At 41.5% G+C, this 16670-nt stretch overlaps 1 protein-coding gene across 9 annotated transcripts in view; it reads left to right on the top strand.

Annotated features, from left to right (window-relative positions):
- The first annotated feature begins 286 nt into the window (after positions 1-286).
- Positions 287-16670, top strand: part of qkia (QKI, KH domain containing, RNA binding a) — a 91628-nt gene continuing 75244 nt past the window's right edge. For all 9 annotated transcript variants that reach the window (XR_010967318.1, XR_010967319.1, XM_068006733.1 and 6 more), the window contains exon 1: positions 287-634. Coding sequence is in view for 7 of the 9 variants with exons in the window: in XM_068006733.1 (XP_067862834.1) it covers positions 493-634 (142 nt within the window). In the remaining 2 variants the exon portion in view is untranslated. The remainder of the gene's footprint in view (positions 635-16670) is intronic.

The raw sequence follows: 16670 nt of genomic DNA, 5'->3' as shown, positions 1-16670 counted from the left end.
TTGCGTTTGTCAGCCCAGCAGCTCGGCGCGCCACGCATGCGCAAATCGCCACACAGGCGTGTGTTGCCGGGGGGGGGGAGGAATTTGTGGCTGTGCGATTCAACCAAACCTGGTTTGAGATTCCTTATTTGTTGACGACATGTCCCGCCCTTTCGGAGTGCCGATTGGTCCGTTGTGGCCGGTTCCTCGCGCCAGGGCGGGTACACTACGACGGGGGACTGGACCGGGCGGCACGTCAATCAAAAATCGTCACGCACATTCGACGTCAAGTTAGATTGATCCGGGTAGTTAAGAGCGGCGAATGTGTCGCTGTCGCGCTGGGGAAAAATTTTTTTTTTTACACACACACTGGAGTTGAAGTGTGGAAGGATCGGTGTCGGTGGCTGAGGGCGATTTTACTACAAAAAAAACCTCGGTCTTTATTTCTTTTTTTTTGATATACACACATATATATAAAAATCTTATAAATTAGTCCTCAAAAAGAAAAGAACTATGGTCGGGGAAATGGAAACGAAGGAGAAGCCGAGACCGACTCCCGACTATTTAATGCAGCTGATGAACGATAAGAAATTGATGTCGAGTCTGCCCAACTTTTGTGGGATATTCACGCATTTGGAGCGGCTGCTGGATGAAGGTATGTGAGGGAGGGAAGGAGGGACATTCCCCGGGGAAGAGGAGGAGGAGGAGGAGAGGAAAGAGGGCACCGACCTCCTCCACCACCACCAACGCCTCAGGAACCGAATCTTAAACCTCCCCATCAGACATTTAAAAGAAAAAAGTTCGCAATGATCAGAAAGATTTTTTTTTTAAAAAAAACAACCCGACCGCCTCTTATCGGCGCCGCCCGCTTCTCCCTACCACCCCCTCCAAGTCTGGTGAGCGCACAAGTCTTGAGGGGGGGTGCAGGCCTTGCCCGCAGCACCGACATTGCGGGCAGCGGTTAGTGCCTCACACTGAGGGGTGGGGGGCAAACCTTTCTCGACCTAAAATAAAACTTTTCTTTTCATATAATAGCAGTTTATTTTTTCTGACGCGTGGGCTGCGAATATTTCCCTGTAGTTTTTATTCCCACTTCTATTGGTACTTTGGGGTTTTTTTTTTGGTCTTTATTTCTAAATCTTACCCCCCCCCCTCCCCATTTTGAAATTATAGGCCGCGGGTGATGCCTTAATTTTTGGAAGAGGCGATATTAAAACTTTCTCATTTTTAATAATATATATAAAAAAACAATTACAACCGAGGTCAACGAGCCCTGACCAACGCGCACTGGGGTTATTTGAGTAAGAGTTGAAGCCGGGAAGGTTGCGGCGATCTTCAGCACTGGGGAGGAGGAGGAGGAGGGGGGGGGGGTAGGTTTTGAGAGTTTGAAATTCTCTGCGGAGTTCGCTTAAAACTTTTTTTTTTGTTTTCGTGCGTCGTTGCCGGGAATCTTTCCAGAGGAAGTCAGCCGAGCCTCCTTTTCCTGCTCGTGCACCAAACCCACCATGTTTGTGATAGTTGCCGCTTTGTTCTTTTTGTAAAAAAAAATGTTCGAAACTACCGTCTTTATATATGTATATATATTTTTTTTAAAAAGACGAAAGGTCACTGATTAGTTTGCTTCCCCCCTCCCCCGAAGCCCGCAAGGCACATCGGAAAGTGCAAATGCAACTACTGCTCGAACGCTAGGCTGCGCTAGACGATGTAAAACAAGTTTCAGAACAGTCTTCGGTGGATGCTAACAGAGACTGATGCTGAATGGATTTCCTAAATCATTTATTACTGTAAAGACATGAAATAATCTTTTTTTTTTAAAAAAAAAATGAGCTTAGGCTGCTTTTTATTTTGTAACAACTGCGTTATCGGATTAGCTAAAATTTCAAGTGATTTGAGTCATAGCGTAACGACTTTTCTAATACAGGGTGGTATATAATTGTAGTTGGGTGCTAAATGATAATCTTTTGTTTGTTGTAACTACCGAATAGTTGCTTTTGTATGCATTTCATTAACACGTGTTTTGCATTCCTGTGTAGTAACTGGAGAGGATCGTAGCAGCCAAATTCAATCTGTTCTGCAAAGCTTCCTGCTTGTCAGGTTTTGCTGACCTGTGTCCAAGTGCTGCTACTTCCCTTAAAAAAAGAACAAACCCCTCTCTCATCTAGTTCCTGTTTACTTGCAAATCCGCATATCAAGACTGACGTTGCACTGACCTTACAGTAGTGTGATGGGAAAGCATGTATTTATATTCTCAGCTGCCATTGTTTTGGAGGGTGTGGATCTTTTTGTTTTTGCCCCCTTACTTTGCCAACAATACCTAAGAGAAATCATAAATGAGTACAAGCAATTTGGACTCTTGAAGTTTGTACCTCAAATACCCTGACTATCCCGTCTTTGTATCCATTTGGAGTTTGAATTAACATGTTTTTGCCCCCAATACCTTTTTAGACAGATTATTCCAAACATTTATCAAGACTTTTCAAATAAAAATATTTGTATATTGCTCTTCTGTAGCCTTTCCAATGCCTGTGTCTTTGTTCAGTTCTGGTCACCACGGTAAACAAAAGTACTCCAAATGTAGTCTGAACAGAGCATTGTGAAGCTTTTAACATAACTTTTGTGGACTTGCACAGTATTCCACAGTTCTGGCTATGTATCCTAGTATTTGTATTGTTTTACCTGACACACTACTGTTACATCCAGGTACCTTTCCAATCTTCCATGTTTTAATTCGGCCTATTGATTCCATACTTACGATGCACTTTTTTTGGTCAAGGGGCACTGCTTTATATTTGCCAGTGTTAAATGTCACTGCCATATATTTCCCCCTCCTTTCCATTGCATAGCATAATTGATGTGAAATATGCATTTTTTTTGTTGTCATCTTGATTTCACTGCTTTCCCTGCTTAATTTTTGGTCATGAACCTGAAGTCTTGCTTCTCTTCAGTATGTAGATAGAAATGTTTCCAAGCCCCAGCCCCTCAGATCAGCACCTTCTCAGTCTCATCCTGCATTTCAGTTTTGTACTTTTATTTCTTAACCAACTTATCTAGTCCCTAGTTTCTAGTTTAATTTAATTTAGATATCTTTAGTACTTTATTGGAACTTTGAGAAAGCTTTGAACAAACTATCTGATGTCAGCTTTGCCAAAGGTTTGTTGCACAGGAAGCTCCATCTAAACCCATGATGGCTGCAGTAAGTTGCAGTTACCCTTCCAACCTAACCCGAGAATCGTTTGAATGATTTTATCCTTAATGATGTGCTAATGGTTCTGCAGCTACCTGGATTTGTTTTTTTTTCTTTTTAAATATAGCCACTGTTAACATGCTACCATTTGCATTCCAAAAGACTCATTACTTTTTTCCTTTTCTACATTGACCAATGTCCCATGAATTTCATCCTGAGTCTTCAACATCCTAGGTAATATGCTGTTTGGTTTGGAGGGTTTATTGAGCTTAACTCTGTTTAACTTTTCAAATATCTCTGCTCTAATTTCAGAATTCACTAGGGTGTTGGGTTTGTATATTACAAAAATTGGATAAGTTGGTATGCACTTCAGTGAACATATTTCTTTGTACATGGGTGATGCCTCATCTGATTACATTGCAATTTTTTTATCCATTCCTTTGCTTTATTTTTTCTCGGGCACCATAAATATTCCTGTCACTTTTTAAAGGCATATTTGCTGGTTATCCCATCTAACAGGAGTCAGAATTACTAATGCTTAACTTCAACAGGGTGGTTCTCCTTTTTTCTCCTCTTTCCTCCCCTCCTCCCCCCCCACCCCCGTTTTGTTCAGCCCTGTTACTTAAATCGTGCAGGTATTAAATATGTCTGCTATGCATCTCGAGCATTTGCCATTCTTTGAAAAGCTGGGAAGAAGTGAAAACTGGTGGATGATGTGTAAAGGATCATTGGAGAGAGACAATGAGAAGTCCTTTAAAAGAACACAAACGTGCAAAAATAGCCAAATAAGACAAAAGATTCACTATGCCAGCACCTGAAAAGACATGCCAAAACCCCAACACAAATCCTCACCAGAACTGTGTTCTGATGATGAGAACACCCAGTGTGTTGATTTGACTTCGGATTAAGTCGGTATAATTTAATATCGTCGTCTTGTACAACATAGGGGCCCCAAACTAAACCTTTGCATGGGAAACCCGCAAGGCAAATTCTTCCCCTGCTTCCTCCCTCTCTGCCCGATATTGATGGACTTGCTGTATATCTCCAGCTTCCAGAAAATACAGTGCTTGCTAAAGTCTGGTCAGACCAGAAGGCTGCAAAGTGCTAACCAGAAAGATGAGATCCTGTTCCTGAAGCTTGTCAGTGTTGGAGGCTGAAAATTAAGATCTAGAATTTTGAGGAGGTTAGGATAAAACTTGTGCTAATACTTGTTCACCTAATCAGCATTTGGTTTACCCAATGCACACCACACTGAGCAACAAATAAATACACTAGTGGAGGAAACACATGTCAATTGCTGCCTCTCACAGAAGGAGTGGTTGATTACTTGACACAAGTGTTGTAAGAGCTAAATGGACTGATGCATGTGCTATGGTTGCATGGGAAAGTAAACTAAAATCGGCTTGGTGGAAAGATGAACAAAGCCTTATTTGTCCATTTTTGCACCTTCAATTGCTTTTCATAGCCTGTCTTTCTGAAGTGGGACTGTGGCTGTGACAATAAGGTGCTCTCGAAGGGGTGATGGATATTGTTTGTGGCATGGACACAACTTTAAATAGAAAGATGAGATCCTCTTCCTGAAGCTTGTGTCAATCAGTTTGTTTTGACTGACACTTTGATCATCTCTCTGCCTGCTAGCCTTCCTGGTTGTCAAGGGTGAGGTGCAGTAGCAATACTAGCAGTCCTTAAACTTGTAATTTTGTGTTGGTTGAAGGACAAGTACTTGACTTGATAGCTCCTATAGCTCTGCTTTCTTTTAAAAGATGGATAATGCAGCACAAATTTGACATTTTGCTGTGCTAACATGGCAATATAGATAAGGAAAGTCATTCAACTCATCTTAATTTGTCCATCCAGAAAAACATTGCCCTCTCCCCAATCATAGCACATAACTGCTTCTGAATTCCAGGGTTTTCACTTCCACCAACCTACCCAGAAGTCAATTCCATATGTTCTTCACTACTTTGAGTAGTCTAGTATCAGGCATTTGGACTAAGTGACCAGCCCACTTTAGCTCTGCCTTTACTATCATTGCCTCTATGCATGGTATATTTGCTTTTCTGAGGACCGGAGTGTCTGGAATTTTGTGTCACCATTGAATTTTCATGATCTTTGAGGCAACCTAGATGGAAGTGATTGAGTTTTCTGATGTGGCAACTATAAAGTGGTCCAACTATTGCACACAAACAGTTATAACTATTGCCTTGTAAACTTAAGTTTTGTTGCCAGTTTCATGTACCTTTTATCCCATAACCTCATACGGAGCCTTCCAAAAGCACTCCTGGTTTTAAACGATCTGGTTCATTTCATCTTGGAGTGCATCATGTGACATAGTGTTTCCAGAGTACTGAAAATGTTTGATAGTGGGTGTCAGAATCCTGCATAGACCAGCTGCCCGACAGATCAGAGATCACAATGAAAATGTTAGATATGAATTCCACATGGAGATAGCTTGGCATTGAACACAGTAAGTAATAGCTGGAATGTGGCCTATTGCACTGATCAATGTCAGCATACTTTCAGACAGTGGAACTATTCATTGGCCACCTGGTTTAGATAAACCTGCATGTGATTTTATTTTGGTGTAAAGTGTTTTTGGTAACTTCCTGGCATGTAAAGTTCAGAAAATAGTTACTTGCTGCAGGAATCACATATTACTAATTGTTCAGCTGCAAAAGTCCTGATTACAACTTGCTTGCTTCATTTCTCATTGACTTTCTAATTGATGAGTGACAGTGCTGTAACTTCAAGCTCAAAATTCTTGGCGTACACATTTTTCAAGAAGTACTTGTCTACTGAATTTGGATGAAGTTTAATTAAAATGCTGCCAGTAATTCTGTCTTCTAAAAGTCAACGTGTTCGTTGCTTTCTCCAAAAAATGCCGAATACTGTTAGACATCAAGAATCTGAACTTCATTATGTTAAGTGATATTTCATTTTAACTGAGAAAACACTGCTATTTCAATTGTTAGCGTTTTTTTCATTTGTTCTTGGGATGTGAATGATGCTGGGCCCTTGCTTTTACACCAGAGTGTAAAAAAAATAATTTGAGGGAGCATTGAGTTGACCATGTACTGTGAGACTGCACTCGTTTAAGCAACCCTGAGTGGAGTGTTAAGATTCCTTCTTTGAAGGATACTAGTGAACTAGTTAGGTATTTGACAATCCAGCAGCTTTCATGGCCTTTCGCTGGCCCACAAATTGCCAGATTTATTGTATTCAGTTTCACAACTTGCCATGGTGGAATTGAGCACGTGACCCTGGATTGCTAGCCCAACACCATAACCACTACACTACAGTACCATTTCTCTCTGCTGAAGTTTAAATTTTTTATCAACTACCAACAGGTAGCTAGAATATGATATGGAGTGACACCTGTTTTTTTTTCTTGGCAGAAGACCGTTGGTCATGAAATTTACTGAGTGATCTTTTCACGCCAAGTATTTGGGTTTGCAGTTGTAACAATACATGATTATATTCAACTTTTTAGAAATATAACTCACAGAGCAACTTTTAAAACCCAATTAAATCACATTCTAAATTTTGGAAGTGCTCCCAAATGATTTTTGAGAGAAGCCCTGTTCACTATGCAAGTGTATAGCTCCTTTCTAGGTTTTATGCTTCACTGTTATTTTAAAACAATTATAACCTGAGATCCAGTCACACTGATAGTGGCTTAGTCTGTATTTATTGTGACTAAAAATCATGGAATTTAAGAGATTGATCCGTTTTATATTGATAGCTAAACTTGCTAGCTTTCCACTTTTTCATTTTCCCCATACAAGTATGTTGCAGTATTGGATTCACTGTATAGCCTCTGCTTTTGAAGCAACCGTACACAATTATTCCCCCCCCCCAATATCCTGTCAAAAATCAAAGTGTGGTACAAGCTGATTTACTTTAAGAATAATATTTTCCACTTGTCTGTTACACGGCAGGAGCTGCTAGGGAAAAAAATAGAAATTGTGACAGCAATTTCTAATCTGGCACTTCGTTAACCCTTCTTAAGCTTGGCTATAGAGCTTTCTGAATAATAGTGATCTCTGGTTTTGAGTTTTTTAAAATCTGGATTTCTTTAATTTTGGGTAGGCAAGTGAATGTGGGGGGTGGGGAAGACGACGGAAGAGAGTTAATGACGTTGGTTTTTTTTTAAAGTCTTGTTTTAACATTCCAAGCAATCATTGTTATTCTAACAGTCTATTTAATATCATTAAGGTTGCTTCTAAAAAATCTCTTGCCAAATAACTGGTAAATTTGCGTAGTCCAGATGCAAGCTCTGAGTATCTGATGCTGATCTTGGCACATTCTTTGCAACCAGTGTTTTAAATCTGTTGCTTTGCATTAGGTAGATTCTTATTTTGGCTAATGTAATTTCTAATAATTGTATTTCATTACATGACATCAGCTAATCACAACACTGAATCCTCATTGTGCAGTCAGTCTTGTGCATAGTCTTGCCCAAGCCTATTCCTTATGCCACCTATAGCATTGTGCTCTGACGCTTTTCTCTGCCACCGCTTCTGGCACAGCTTTCTCCATTCCAGTCGCTATGAAACAACAACAACTTGCATTTATGTGGTGCCTTTTAAAGTAGTAAAACATCCCAAGGCGCTTCACAGGAATGTTACCAAACAAAATTTGGTACCGAGGCAATGGAGGGATGTGAAAACCAGGATGGCGATTTTAAAATTGAGGCGTTGCCGGACTGGGAGCCAGTATAGGTCACTGAGCACGGGTGATGGGTGAATGGCACTTGGTGTGAGCTAGGATATGGGCAGCAGAGTATTTTGCATGAGATCAAGTTTATGGAGGGTGGGAAATGGGAGGCTGGTCAGGAGAGCATTGGAATAGTCAAGTCTAGAGGTAACAAAGGCATGGGTGAGGGTTTGAGCAGCAGGGGTGGAGAAGGGTGAAGTTAGAGGTGGAAGTAGGCGGTTTTGATGATGGAATGGATATGGGGCTGTAAACTCATCTCTGGGTCAAATAGGATGCTAAGGTTGCAAACGCACTGGTTCAGCCTCAGACAGTGGCTGGGGAACTGAGTTTATGGCGGGGACCAAAGACGATGGCTTCGGTCTTCCTGATATTTAGTTGGAGGCACTATATCTCTAATAGTTTCTCATCTGCTCATCTCCATCGTTTACATGCTATCCCTTGGTGATGTCATCCAAAGCATGGAGTCAATTTCCACATGTATGCTGATACCAAGTTTAACCTCTTCACATCCACTGTTGGTTCCACAGCTGTTACCACAGTCTGCAGCTGCCTGTCTGACATTAAGCTGTGAGTGAGTTGTAAATTTCTCTATCTTAATGTTGGTAAAACTGAAGTTGTTCTGACTCCTGGCAGCACTTCCTTGCTACAGCCTTAAAACATGCTTCCTTGGCTGCCACCTGAACCGTAGCCTGCAGCTGAAAAGCCTTGATGTCCTGCTTGGCACTGAGCTGAGCTTCATAGACACCTGATCAATCTTCCATCTTGAAAAATACTGACTAAATTCCCACTTAAATGTGTTAATACATTGTTTAATTTGAATTGTTGGATAGTTTGAATATTTTTAGTGCAAAATGACTGAATTTCCAAAAGTAGACCGAGATCTTAGTCCTCTTGTCCAAATCCCTCCACAACCTCATTCATATCTCACCATCGTCGTGCCTTCCCGCCTCTAACCTCCAACCGATGAAGCTTCTGTGCACCCTTTGTTTCTCCAACTTGGCGTTTTCCACTGTACCATTGCCAGCTGTTTTTTTAGCCATTGTGCTCCCATCATCTGGAATCTGCTCTTTTTTTTAAAAAAAACCTGCTTTCAAAAGCCACCCTTGAACCCGTCACTCTGTTGTTACTTCCCCTCCCTAACAAGTTTTTCCCATTGCCCTCCCACATTCCTTTTCTCCCAATCAGTATCTGTTTTCTGTATGGTGTTATGAGATGTTCTCTGCATTGAGTCCTATATCAATGCAAGTTGTTGTATCTTGTAGTTGAGGAAGAAGCCAGAACTGTGTGTTTATTTAACCAAGAAACCTAAAATCTACCATGTTTTCTGCCTTGCCCAAGTGGCCTTTGTTCATGTGAGAATATTAGTGTTGGCAGGCAGGTTGCTAAATGGAGGGGGTGCAGGGAGTGTCACTGCTGAGCCTGTTCCTGACATACACACACCCCACTTTTTCTAACACCAGCTATGAGATAGTCACCGGGTATTGTTCTTTCCTTTTATACCCCACTCCCACCCTCCAAAAATGAATGCCTCAGTTTCGTTGAAGCTGATATCCTTGTTTCCTGGCGGAGATGAACAGAAATCGGGGATTGCTGCTGGAATCTTCCTAGGTGGTATGGCACCATATCAGATCATGCTATCCATTTGCTTATTGAACCATGCGGGCAGGGGCTCCTTTGTGACCAATATTGTAGCAGGTGTGACACATAGGCACAAAATTTTATTTGATTGATTTTGCAGTCATGTGACTCTACTGCTCAATAATGAAATTGGTAACTTATAGTACTTCCATTGTTTCTGTAAAAACATCATTCCAAAACTGGTGCTACAAAATAGATTAATTTTGCTGTCAAAAATTGTGCAGTTTTTGTCAAATAAGCAATAAATAGCAATAAGCTTGGGCGTATCAGCATATACTTCATAATAAACCTTCCCCTGCACACTAAAGTGTCTCGGTGTTTGTACAGCTCAGAGGAGCTGGTGAATGTTTTCTGAACTTGTATTCCTTTATGTATTGCTTAAATATACTCCTGTGACTTTAAAACTACATATGCAATCATTATTTTTATTACTCACAAAACAACAGGACAACTATGAGAAAGTGATTGGGTCTGCAACACACCAGAGCATTGCAAGCCAAGTAATATTTGGAGTGACTTGAGCAAGAGAAAATGTCAAGTAAACGTGAAAACCAGATTTAGTGCAAGAGCACCTTTTTGAATAGTTTTTTGTTAAACCATTTTCAGATTCATAGTCAAAATTTCAGCTTCTGCACCAGTAAGTGCTTATAATACAACCCTAGGCCATTTATGACCCTCTCCACCTTGATCCTTGGCAGATCTGCTACTCAGTGCATCTCTGGCTTCCCATTTGTTACAGCTGACTGTGGGATGTTGACTGAACTAGGATTTAATGCTGTTGCCTGTTTTGCTTTCCAACAAAAGGAGGCAAGGCAGCAAGTGAAATTATAGATCCACTTTCACTTGCTGTTTAGAAGCTATCTCGATGTAGCAAGTGAAAGGGCCTAATTTTAAAAAAAAATATTGGTCTTTTTTCCCCACTTCTTGACTGGAGAGAAATGGCTAGCTGCCACTTGGTGACTGCCCACAGCAGCATGATTGAAACGGGGTTGTTGTTTTAGAGAATGAGTTGTATACCAGTATCCCATAATTCTATGATGCAGTGTGTTGGATCATTCCTGCAAAATGCTGGTTGCGATTGTCCTCCCCATTGATTTTTCAAGTGCCATAATAACGCTATCGATATTACTTATTCCTTTTTAAAATTTCAGCATATACTTCATTTCATAAAATTTAAGGATACACAATTACAATTCAAAACAGAACAGTACAGTACAGATCATACACACTCCGAGCCTGTCATTACAATTCAAAACACGGTACATATCTTTTAATGCATTCTGTACAACAAAGTGGGATGGCCTTAGACGGTGGCCTCTCTCCATAGAGCCTTTGCATAGGCCGCCCCTTGCTTCAGTGCATCCCGCAGCACCTACTCCTGGACCTTGGAGTGTGCCAGTTGGCAACACTTGGCCGTGGACAGCTCCTTCAGCTGGAAGACCAGTAGGTTTCGGGCAGACCAAAGGGCCTCCTTCAGTGAGTTGATGGTCTTCCAGCAGAATTGATTTCTGTCTCGGTCTGATTCCCGGGGAACAGCCCGTAGAGCATAGTGTCCTGTGTTGCCGAACTGTTTGGGATGAACCGGGACAGATACTAACGCACCTCTCTCCATACCTGCATGAAGGGGCAGCCCACCATGCGATGGTTTTGTCCCTGCCGCAGCCTCGAGGGCAGCTCGCGATGGCAGAGATTCCGTGCATGTTGGGAAGACTGCACTGGGAGGGCCCTTCTTATCACCATCCAAGCTACCTCCTGGTCCCTGTTGGTCAGTTCTGCGACGAGACATTCTGTCAAATGGCATAGCCGGCTGGTCGGGGAACTGCCCAATCGGATTCACCCTCCTTTCCCTGCAGGAACCCTAGAATGTTCCGTGTCAACCTCATGCCTCATCAGGTTCCTGCCACTTATGGAGAGGGAGTGCCCCCCCCCCCCCAAACAACATATCAAGCTTCCGTTTGGCCTTGGCTACCCATTCCTCCAAGTTCTTGGTGCAGGCCTGGGGTCCCCGGGACCAGATCCCCAGGTATTCGGAACTAACTGTGAAGGGGACAAGGGATAAATGTCTACCAGCGACCAGCGGTCAATCCATGCTCTCCTGCCCACTCATCTCTAAGACCTCTGATAGAGGACAGGAAGGCAGTGTTGTCTGTGGGCTTTGCGTCATACAGCCCGGCATAAAAGGACTTGCTGATCCTCACCATGTTGGCCTGTGAAGATGTCACTGAGCCTTCAACCTCCTGGCTGCTGATCGCAGAGATCTCTCCAACTTCTAGAAGAAGAAGCGTGAGCACTTCTCATCCTGCTCCACAGTGTGGACTCTGGACTTGAAGATGAGCTTGGAGGCAAAGAGTGAGGCTTGCTGGCCCTTCACCTCTGAGTTCCTCCCTGACATCAACCCCATCGACTGGAGCAGATCCTGCATGCTTTGGTCAGAGAAGATCACTGGCTGGACATTGGTGGCTCTGACCTTGAGTGTTAGGGACACAAATAGGAAGTCTATCCTGGAATGGACAGACCAGTGTGGCCTGGACCAGATGTATCTCTGCGGCACTCCATCTGCAGTGTTGCTGAAGATGTCGCAAAGCTTTGCGTCTTTCACCGCTTCCTTCAGGAGTTTGGACGTTGTGTTCCTTCGACCCAGCTGGATCGTCCGGTCGCATCGATGATGCAGTTGAAGTCTCCAGCGAGAACAACAGGCTGGAGGTTGCCAGCAGCATTGGGAGATGCTGGAAGACCTCCAGCAACTTGCTTCTGAGGGTCGGGACGTATACATTGATCAGTCGGAGCAGAGCGTTCTTTATACAGAACATCTGCATCGAGCAGCCGTTTCCTATTTTTTTCTCTTTTCCACCCCCCCGGCACTACCTCTTTAACCTCTGTTATGGTGAATTGGCCTCTTGGCAGCAGAATCTCCTCCTACTTGATGATACTGTCGACTAAAGAATTACAAATGAAAATTAGCTAGTTAACCAGATGCTGAACTGGAAGTGTCCTTCTTGTAAAGAAGTTATGTGAAAAATAGCCCGACGCCTATGCAGAATGGGCTTCTGTGTACTTTGGTATAAATTAGAGATCTCTTAAAATGTAGCTATTAATACTTCAGCACATTGTACATGTGCTAATACCCATATCTTAACCAGGTTTTTGAACTTCTGAATATTGTGTTGAGTTTTAGTGATAAAGTAAAACGTTTCATTTTCTTTCAGTATTTATGCTTATGTCACCGTAGTAATTGGAAATTTGGGTTATTTCTGTAATTTTTTACATATTAGGTCTTTTTTTGATAAAGCACTCTGATTTTTGGTATTGTGTTGAGACCCTTGCGATGGAACTTTCCAACTTGAAGCAGCCTTGGGCTTCAGTTTAATGTTTGCCCTATTGGGTCATAAATTGTATTTGTAGGTAGTCATAACCATTCTTTGTTGAGTTAACTACTGTGATTGCAATTTAAATTTTCCAGTTTGAAATGTCATTTCATAGGCCAATGTAACCTGCCTAAAGGAAGGATGCTGGTTATTGGTAATAAACTCACTGGCAACTGTTTCTTTCCTGCACTGGTGACCATGGCATCCCTGGTATGGTTCTGAAATATTTGGGCTTAAGATCAAGATTTGACCAGCACTGGTTGCTGCTAACAATGTATGGAATTGTTTTTGCTGTCTTGTTTTTAGTTGATGAGCTTCAATTCTGAAGAGGCTTTTTCCTTCCTCTGGAAAGAAAAGCTGGTGATGGTTTCATTCAAGTTCTGTATTCCGGTTATTGTGTGTCTACAGTAATACTGTTAAACTGGATAATTTTATAAACTGAAAAGGTTTCACTGAGCATCATAATAGGTTATAGTAGAGATATTGTATGGAAGACTTCTCTGTATTCAAAACCATTACACAGGTCCAGATAAAAGTTTCACAGATATGCAAATTACAAATGGGTCTTTACAGGCAAGAAAGTGAGCCAGTAAATTATTGAGATCCTTTATTCTCAGAACATTTATCACCTTTTTTGAAATATACTGATCTTTAGAAGTTTGTCTTGCATGAGTTTGTGTGCATGACTGACTGGAAATGCCATATGGATAAATTTAATCTAGATGTAGAAAAATAATTCTCCTTTTGACTCGGTCCATAGAATCCTTTACAAAATCGATGTAATAACATTTTGTGCGGACAAAAAAGCATTAAGGATGTGTTTAATAGGTGCACAAACACTGGTGTATATATCAACAGGTGGTGATTGGGAAAGGGAACGAGTCTGACATGTATCCACTTTGAATGGAGTGAATACTAGATCTGCTAAATGGCGATTGCTTACTCAATTTCATTTGCTATAATTTAAGATTTGAAATATTGTCTGGAAGTAATGTACTTATAATTTCATTTTTTGGCTACACTTCTGCAGTAGTTAATACAAAAATCAATTCTGCTTGCAGTTGTGCAGGTATAAAACCAAATGCAACTACCCAACTCTTGCATTGAACTGTTAACAGGAAACAAATGCAAATACTTTTGTTTGATTTTACCACAGCTCACTGAGAAAGTCGGGCTTCTCCTACATTCTTGATCATTTCTGTGTGCAGAATTAATTGCTTAATTCTGTTGTGCATCCTCCTTGTCGGTCCACATTAGAAGATGGTAACAGTTGATTTGTTGCCAAACCATTTGAGCTAGTGTTAGCAGAAGTTTGCAGGGTTCAATCCTAGAGATGCTTGATTTGTAATTAATGATAAAGAAAGTCTTTTTGTCTGGTCTTGGGAGCATGTTTTGAACTGACATATTAAGTGCCATGTGACCCCTGAAGATAATTACCTTGCTGCATCTCAACAAAAATATGTGCTCTCCTTAAATGCTATCTCAAGTTATTACTGTAGAGCAGAACATATACAAAGTAGGAAAATTTTGTGTGGAAATATTTGCCACTTTTTTAGGGAACATTTTTTATACCAATGTTGGTGCAGCATTGCACAAATGAAGATCTAGGCTCTGACTATTTACCACTGAGTTGGCAGTCTGCATTGGAGGAATCAGTACTGCATTACCAAAATTCCGTGTTCACTGCCATTTGAACACTGCCAACACATGATGGGACCTGTTCAGTCAGTTCAAATATAGCTGTTGAAATTTACCTTGTTTTCTTACACCATGCCATCAATACTAGATTGATTCCTCAGATGAGAGGGTTGTCCTATGAGGAAAGATTGAGTAGAATGGGCCTTTACTCTCGAGTTTAGAAGAATGAGGCATGATCTCATTGAAATATATAAGATTCTGAGTGGGATTGACAAGGTAGATGCTGAGAGGATGTTTCCCCTGGCTGGAGAGTCTAGAACTAAGGGGCCTCGTCTCAGGATAAGGGGCCTTCCATTTAAGACTGGGATGAGGAGGAAGTTCTTCACTCAAGGTTGTGAATCTTTGGAATTCTCTACCCCAGAAGGCTGTAGATGCTCAGTCATTGAGTATATTCAAGGCTGAGATCGACACTAAGGGAATCAAGGGATATGAGGATCGGGCGGGAAAGTGGCGTTGAGGTTGAAGATTAGCATAGATCTTATTGAACGGCAGAGCAGGCTTGAGAGGCCATACAGCCTATCCCTGCTCCTATTTCTTATGTTTTTATGTTCTTATGTCATCAAATGCAAGTGGGTTGATGGGTTGAGCTCCTCCAAGTTGTGCTCACACTTCCTTAAAATGAGATTATAATGTGACACAAAGGCTTGGGAGGCTGCATCAGTGGCCAAGATACATACTGGGTCAGAATTCACTGTGAAAATGTCGGTGGGACTAACAGCGTCACCGTTGTTTATGTGCAAATCGGACAGCAACTTCCGGCAAGCGCACGTGCAGTTAAACGTGTAAATCTGGAAGTTGCTGGCCGAGATGTGCTCCCCCTCCATTGTCTTCGCAAAAATGATATCTCTCAGTCTGACTCACCATTCAAATACATTGAACGTCATAAAGTTCCTGTATTTACTTTGTAGATACGGACTAAACGTGGCACAAAGTTAGGGCTTGTCCATTCCAGTCTAAGCACCCTTTTAATGACCAGTCTTAATGACTGCCAAACAACCTCATTGGCACTGAAAATTAAATTTTACAACTGTGGAGTCTCATCCCATCAGCCTTTATTTGTTACTGGAGATTTTAAAAACTTTTTTTTCTCTTAATCCAATCTTACTTTCCCTTTCTTTATTTTGCTTTCTGTACCTGACATTTGACATTAAATTCACTATTTAAACTTACACTTCCTGGTCCTGGTTTAGAATCAGAGCTGTATATTAATGACTTTTCAATCTGGTTGGTTAAGGAGATATACAGTTGCTTGTCCTGTTCATACAGGTCCCAGATGCCCTGTAGAGGGTGCTGTGCTGCTTGAATTTCTAACTTCCAGTGCAGAAGCTCATGGAGAATATATGGGCAAGGGGTTTGTTCGCCGCTCACTAAATTCTGGCCCATTGTATAGAGATTTCAAACTAAAAGAATTTGAATCCATCGTTTCCAAATATGAAGATGCTTTCGTGGCTCCTGAAAGCATGTTATAAATTACAAGGGCCAAGAAAATCTGGTTTCAAACGAGCCTTTTTCTAATTCCCAGTTAAGTACATGTTAAGTTGCCTGTTGTACTACCTATTTTTTTGAACTGGAAAGGACAGAATAATTTTCTGGGTGAAGATACTTCACAAAATGCCAATGTCTCCTTTCTCTTTACAGATGGCAATGTTCCTACTATGTAAATATCCAGCAATTTCTGTTATTTCAGATTTGCAATTTTTGAAGTGCTTAATACTCCTAAATGTCAGATCACTCCTGTGGGCTGTTGAAACTAGTTTTACCTTGACCTCGATGGGGTGCTTGTTCCACTGGTTCCTGACATACTGGTATCCATGGCAGCTGGTCTTGGTGAATCTGGAAAATTTACTTTGGGATTACTACTAGCTGTGAAACCCGTGCATCAGGAACTGGTGGCACAAACATCTCAAGGCCAGTACAAAAGTGTATCGAGAGGCTGGGAAGTTCGGTGACTGTGCAGATAAGTTTCCGCCTTATCTCTTTCTCTTTCTCTTTCCGTATCCATCCTACCGAGCACTGCTCTGTGCTGGGATCTAATGGTCCATTGATATTATAGAATTGTTTTTTTTTTACAGAACATGATCTGGTTCCTA

The sequence above is a fragment of the Heptranchias perlo genome, chromosome 26, assembly GCF_035084215.1.
Source record: "Heptranchias perlo isolate sHepPer1 chromosome 26, sHepPer1.hap1, whole genome shotgun sequence".
Lineage (NCBI taxonomy): Eukaryota > Metazoa > Chordata > Chondrichthyes > Hexanchiformes > Hexanchidae > Heptranchias > Heptranchias perlo.
Note: the sequence above shows the minus strand (reverse complement) of the source record. Positions and strands in the feature narration are given on the sequence as shown.